Source organism: Solanum verrucosum, unplaced genomic scaffold (assembly GCF_900185275.1).
Source record: "Solanum verrucosum unplaced genomic scaffold, falcon-dt-bn FXZP01000013.1, whole genome shotgun sequence".
Taxonomy (NCBI): Eukaryota; Viridiplantae; Streptophyta; class Magnoliopsida; order Solanales; family Solanaceae; genus Solanum; species Solanum verrucosum.
The window spans coordinates 207,263-213,710 of NW_026020061.1; the positions used below are offsets into that span (position 1 = coordinate 207,263).

The 6,448-nt window shown below is 34.1% G+C and overlaps 1 protein-coding gene across 1 annotated transcript; it reads right to left on the bottom strand.

Moving 5' to 3' along the window:
- Nucleotides 1-2,210: 2,210 nt before the first annotated feature.
- Nucleotides 2,211-6,086, bottom strand: LOC125823376 (phosphatidylinositol:ceramide inositolphosphotransferase 1-like). The gene is made up of 12 exons (XM_049502759.1): nucleotides 5,867-6,086; nucleotides 5,648-5,737; nucleotides 4,468-4,554; nucleotides 4,305-4,373; nucleotides 3,911-3,991; nucleotides 3,611-3,682; nucleotides 3,455-3,515; nucleotides 3,269-3,371; nucleotides 2,787-2,882; nucleotides 2,656-2,702; nucleotides 2,425-2,534; nucleotides 2,211-2,348 (listed from the first exon to the last, which is right to left on the bottom strand). The coding sequence occupies exons 1-12, from the start codon at nucleotides 5,897-5,899 to the stop codon at nucleotides 2,268-2,270; spliced, it is 930 nt and encodes a 309-aa protein (XP_049358716.1). The 5' UTR covers nucleotides 5,900-6,086; the 3' UTR covers nucleotides 2,211-2,267.
- Between the last annotated feature and the right edge of the window lie 362 nt (nucleotides 6,087-6,448).

A 6,448-nucleotide genomic window follows, 5' to 3' on the forward strand; every position in this document is an offset into this window, starting at 1 on the left:
AAAGAAATAGGTCCTCTCAGGATGAAACAATTTTATTCACCAGTGTTATGATATAAAAATAATGGTGTCAGTGAGCCACTCAACGGGAGCAAAGTACACAAATATTTAATTGTGCAGAAGAAGAAGAAAAAGAAGTTCAAAAATTTCATTATTTTAAATGAGAGGAAACCCCTCTATTTATAGACAACAAAGTGTAGTGTGAACAAATGTTTATTGTGTCTTATCGGAAAGGTCACAATTATTTGGAAAAGTCACAACTCTTCGAAAATGTCACAAACTTTCATAAATGTTACAACATTTCATAAAAATCACAATTTTTCATTAAAGTCACAACTTTTCATGAAAGGTAAATGCTAGTTTTGAAAATAAATAAATTAAAAGGGAATCCTTGTTTGTGGTGGCGCCACATAGGTGGGCCTAAGGTTCTTTTATATATATATATATATATATGATAAATGATTATTATATGAATATATTCTTATTAGCATATGTTTGGTTCATTGAACTAAAAATAAAATATACCATATGTTTTGGTTTAAACTAGATCATAAATCGCGATAAACTTTTATTTCAATGTTCACCTCATCTAAATATCTTAAAGGGACCTTAGAAGAAAAGTTTTGGAGAAGACAAATGTGTTGCCTTGATGTTTAACTAACCATGATTGGTATTCATAATTATGGACTATGATATAAATAATCCCAAAATTGTTAATCTCTGAATTACAATAAGTTACTATCCTAAATTAATTTCTAAAATTATATGTAATCCTTTTATCCCTCGAACCAAATGATTACAAATCCCTCAAAATTTGGACCTAATAATGAATTGGGACCAAATGAATGATGATCAACATCACTAAAAGAAACAAGTAGGTCCATTATGTTTATAATGTGTTGCACCACAAAGGTGTCAAGAGGACCCCTTCAATAACAGTATGTATAGACTTAATAACAGTAAGAATAGTGATTGTTAGACAGACAAACATACCCTAATTATGACAATATCCATACTCAATATCTCACTCACAAACATGTTGCCTGTCAAATGTAACAACAATAGTTGCATAACTAGCTGTTGACAGCCTATCTATCACTCACTACAACTTATACAGATTTTTTCTATCGTGAATCTGTAATATAAAATAAGACTTTTCTATATAGTTTTCATCAAATCAACTCATAGGAAAAACGCAGGTGAAAAAGAGATTCTTACTGAAATACTAAGATGGTTTTTTCTTCATCGATTTAATCAAAATATTTGTAGGAATAGTCACGGAAGACCTACTCCACTCAAGATATGTACCAATTAGATACTTGTCATTGACATGATGCATAATGTGTCCTACATTGATTTTTGTCAAATTTGTGTTCAATAGAAACAACTTTATGTAATATGAAGTATTTAATAAAATATTAGTTATAAGATTGGGAATAAAAAATCAGCTAGCAATGACAAAAAAAGGTACACATGAAGGTGGCATAACCTTTGATTGGAAGTAAAATTCTCCCAAATTATTATAATACACAAATCCTGAACTCATTAGTCCAAAGATAAATTACCAGAATTGTCATTATAACGAACCATATATAATATTAGGTTCTACTATATAAAACAAGATAATAGTTTTGGGATAAAAAATTAGTACTATCTTATTCGTTGTTTGGTTACTGACTTTGGGATAAGTTATACTAGGACTAGTAATTCGTACCCGAATAGGGTAGAACAATACTACCAAAACAAGTCATCGATGATAAAATAATTAAAATGACAAAAATACCCCAAATGAAGGGATATTTAGGTGCAATCTCTATCTTCATCTGCAGAAAACATGTAAATGGGGCCATACATAAAGAAATTTACTATTTATGAATACATAGTGGTTCTTAATGAGTAAAACTTGTTAGTGCAACTAAATAACCATAACGATAACTACGCCTCAGTCCCAAAGGACCATCGTAAAACTTGTAAATTCATCATGAATGCTTATAACAATGGACATCTTTACATATTTCACATTTCTCTTCGGCCCTTTTAAGAAATGAACAAGTGTACTAAAAATTTGGTGAGCACAACTAGAAAATAATGGCATTATCGGAAGAAAAATCGAATTCCATGATACATTGAAGCCACGAAAGTTAAGCTTAGGACCATAGAGGCATTCAAAGCATATCATCTAGATTTCGTATCCTACACTACAGACCAAAACTATTCAACAGCAGTGCGTCAACCAGGTTCAGTTAGTTGCGCTCTATGCATTTTACTGTCTATACACCATTTGTCGCTGCTTCAACATGGACCGCGTTACCATCTTCCATGATCATCCCGTTGATTTGTGTTCTAGGCCTCTATAAACAATGAAGAAAGCAATTTCATTAGCTACAGATGATGTCTAACTATAAAGAAATGAGTAAATCTCCATACCCAATCTTCAGGATCTGCGTTTCCGTTCAGAAGTTTGTGATTCTCTTCTTTAGTCTTGCTATCCTTGCTTACCGGTAGCAATGAGGCTGCACTAGTGCGGTCAGGCAGTTCTGCAAGAAACAGCTCATATTTCAGCTTTTCCTTACCCTTCTCTTTTGAGTGTTAATAAGAGGTAAATAAAACCAGATAAAAGAATTTCTTCGGAGGGAAGTTTAAAACTGAATGCCTAACCTGGTAATTTTTTGTCAACGAAGAACACTACTAGATTAACAGTGTACCTGTAGGAAAACAGTAGGGCAAATACGTTAGTCATTTGCGAATATTATGCAAGACAACACCTCAAGCCGAAAAAACGGACTCACCATGCCACAACAACGTCTACAGTGTAATGTTTACGCGATGCAACAATTAAAAAGCTCTGAGCAATAACAGCTATCCAAGCACATTGTTTTATAAACCTGCAGAATCAAATTAAACATTCGGTGACAAGATCAGACTGAGCTGGAAAAATAAAATATTCATTCTCTTCTTTTATATCAGATTTAATTAAAAAGATTAGTGATATTATGTATAGGAGTTGGGACTGATCCGTTGATGCCATACCCATATCGAATCCTCCAAAAATGCACTAATCTTGGAGGATCCGACACACACCCGTCAACATTTTTTGAAGAGTCCGAGCAACATTGTCGAGTAGTACAACTGAAATCAAGCTTTATCCCCAACATCATCTACAATATCACTTGCACAGTCGCATTCACCAGTTGTAAAGCTAAATTTGGACATCAGTTCTAACTCCTACTCATAATAAAAGAACATAGTAATATCAAAGCAATTATATTACCTTCGTGTGCCATATTTCTGATACGTCCGCACAAAGACTAGGGAGAATATCATATGCGATGAAAATATCAAATCACCACAACCATAAAGTAAGCCCCGAGGAACTGCCATAAAGATCATTTAAGCACCAAAGATAAACAAACCAAAGACCCAAAATGCTATATATGTAAACGTGAATGCAACTTACAATTAAGTAGTAGAACTTCTAAAACACTATCAGGCCGAGGAAGTGTGGCAAGCTTTGAACCCTGGAAATTGCAGAATAAACTGTAAGGTGATGCACAACACATAGAGACCACTAACCAACCGCAAACCAATAAATCATCAATTGGACCATTTCTACCTCACGGCAGTGATAATTTGGACCAGGAAGCTGTGTAGAATAGAATGTTAACATCCGAAGAAATTGACAAACCTGTACCAAACAATTATTTAACAAATTAGAAGATAGAATACATCAGTCGAGGTTCTCTCTAAATGTCGGAAGCAACGAACAAACATACGTATTTTATCGAACGAAAACAGAAAGTCATCTTTTGCCCAACATAAACCATATATATAATAATGATGAAAGAAACTACTCTAATTGAAAATTGACTTATGAAACATAAGGAAGGTGAAATATAAGAAAAAGGGCACTTACAACTAAGAATGCCAGGACCCTGCACCATATCAGAACCGTATAGATCTTTTTGGTCTTGAAAATGAAAGGATGGAATGTCCACTGCGGTAAATGATGAGTAACAATTAGATCAATAACACACAAAAATTCACTTCATAGGTAAATAAATAAACTATAAACGTTAAGACAAGATAATAGCCAGGTGAGGATTATGAAATCATTGTGGCACCACGTTATAATTTCTAGAGTCTTATGTCAAGGCTTTCCCTATTTTTAAAACCTAAAGTTAGCTTGGCCTCACAGTTTGCCTTGAACATATTCAAGTACGCATAAAAGTTTATAACTAACAAAAAGAGGGAACAAAGAGACTCAGTGTTAGCTAGTGATGAAAAGATTTATGTGAAAACCAACTCACCAAGACGAAGGATAGAAAAATGGTAGTGAATACAGTTTCGCTTATATAAGCATTGTCTGACCCAAGCTCCTGGAAGTTTACAAGGAAAGAAGAAGAAAAAAAATAAGAATGCACCTCTTCCAAGATAGCGGACAGATATAGAAAAACAATCAATAAAACTAACCGGAAGAAGAAAGTAGCCAGCGTCCTGAAGAGTTGGTCCAGGTCGATGTAAGTAATGAACCCCACGAGCACCAAGTCCATGGATGTACTGAAGAAAGGAGACAGATAAACTCCATAACTCTAACTCATGTATCTAAATTAACAATGATCAAAAGTAGAAAGTCAATTTTAGAACGTCTTTTTCCCTACAATGTGTGACGCCCAAGCAAACATGCCCCTCGGCCTGATGGCTTCGTGCACAACTTGGTGATACATCATATAGTAGTCAACGACACTACTCAATGGCAGCAAAAAGTGTACGTAAAAAATGTAAAACCACAAATTGTTACATGAAATGAAAAAGAAAGCAAAATTCGATGTCTCTCAGTCTCTCCTCACCCGCAACTTGATGAGTAATATTTTGCTACTTATGCAAGTCAATACTAAATAAGCTAACCTTAGCAGAAAGAAAACAGAGAAAATCGTAGTCATCTTAATTTTTAGTCTAAAATACACCATTATAGATGGATATTCTTAATCCATAAAAGGCAGACATTAACTCTCCGTAATGTTACAACTACATCAATTAATCAGAAAATACTATTTCCTGCATTTGGCCAACCAGGTACCCCGGTAAAATCATTCGACAATCTAATAAAAAATTTCCACAGTAACAAAACAGCATAATACATAAATATGTCATTTTCACTTGGCCATGCCCTACAACTTTGGGTGTGCACAAATAGACACTTAAACTTGTATAAAGTTGAACAAGTAAACACACACCTCCTACATGGCATAATACACCAGGACGCCATGTAGGATGCGTGTAGGATGTGAATTGCCATGTAGGGCGCCAAGTAGAAGGAGTGTATCTACTTGTTCAACTCAATAAAAGTTTAAGTGTCTACGCACACTAAAGTTGGAGGCCATATATGTCAAATGAGCAAGTTAAAAGCGCACGTTAATGTATTATACCAAACAAAAACAACACACACCCAATTAATAAAGGCTATATCCTTTTCCATGCCCAAAACTTGTAGCATTTGTTCCAAACCTTTGAAGATTAAAAAAAAAAGTTCAGCTTTTGCCAAAAACTGTAAGAAAAGCCTTTCTCCTACGTGTTTTCAGTTGTTGCAAATCTAAAGAACTTTTCATTCTCTGCAACAAAAGTTGATGAAAATGAAGAAAGAAATAGAAACCTGAAATATTAATCCACCAAGAATATATTTCCAATTCTCGGCAAGAAGATTAATCTCTGTTGTTGTCTCTACACAAATTCTCCTCCACAGCTACTCTCCATAACAACAACAACAACAACCATCATCATCACAATTAAATAACCAAAAGCAGAACATAATAAAACAACACATTATTTTCTTATCTCCACAAAACAAAATTTCATGAGGAAAAAAACCAACCTTTGGAGCCTCATGACCAATATAAAACGACATCTTTTTTTCTTTCTTTTTCGTATTTACATTATAATAAACCAACTTTGAATATCAACATCCTTCATCTAAAAACCCAAAATTGACGATTTTGAAAACAACCCAATTCCCCAAATTGAGTTTGGAGAGAAAAAAAAAGAACAAATTTACAACAGGCAATGAAGTTGAAGGAAAATCAGTCCAGCAGGAAGATTTTTTTCTCTGTAAAAAAATTCCTGCAGATTGATTTTCCTTTTGTGGGCCAATTGGTAATGTTACTTTGAAATTATGTTTCTCTCTCTCTCTCTCTCTAAGTTTCTCTCTCCATTTTGGTATGTCTGCCAAGGAGTTGAACACGGAGCGACAGTTCAGAAAAACGGTGGATTTTTTTTTTTGCTTTACACAGCTTTTGAGAGAAAGATGCTAATATCAAAATCGCCCTAAACACTCTACTAAAACACGACGAAATTACAGATTCCTGAAAATGACATTCAAAATTATTCGAGTTCGAATTGAAGCCTCAATTAAATTTAAGTTGTGCCGCTTATTTAGGAGAATACTTTCAATAGGATT

What these genes read in the sequence shown, in the direction of transcription:
- LOC125823376 (XM_049502759.1), bottom strand. Translation starts at nt 5,899, where the DNA reads ATGTCGTTTTATATTGGTCATGAGGCTCCAAAG. An exon ending in GGGTCCTGGCATTCTTAGTT is followed by an intron (nt 3,683 to 3,910) that starts GTAAGTGCCCTT and finishes TGTTTGGTACAG; the next exon opens with GTTTGTCAATTTCTTCGGAT. An exon ending in ACGCAGATCCTGAAGATTGG is followed by an intron (nt 2,349 to 2,424) that starts GTATGGAGATTT and finishes CATTGTTTATAG; the next exon opens with AGGCCTAGAACACAAATCAA.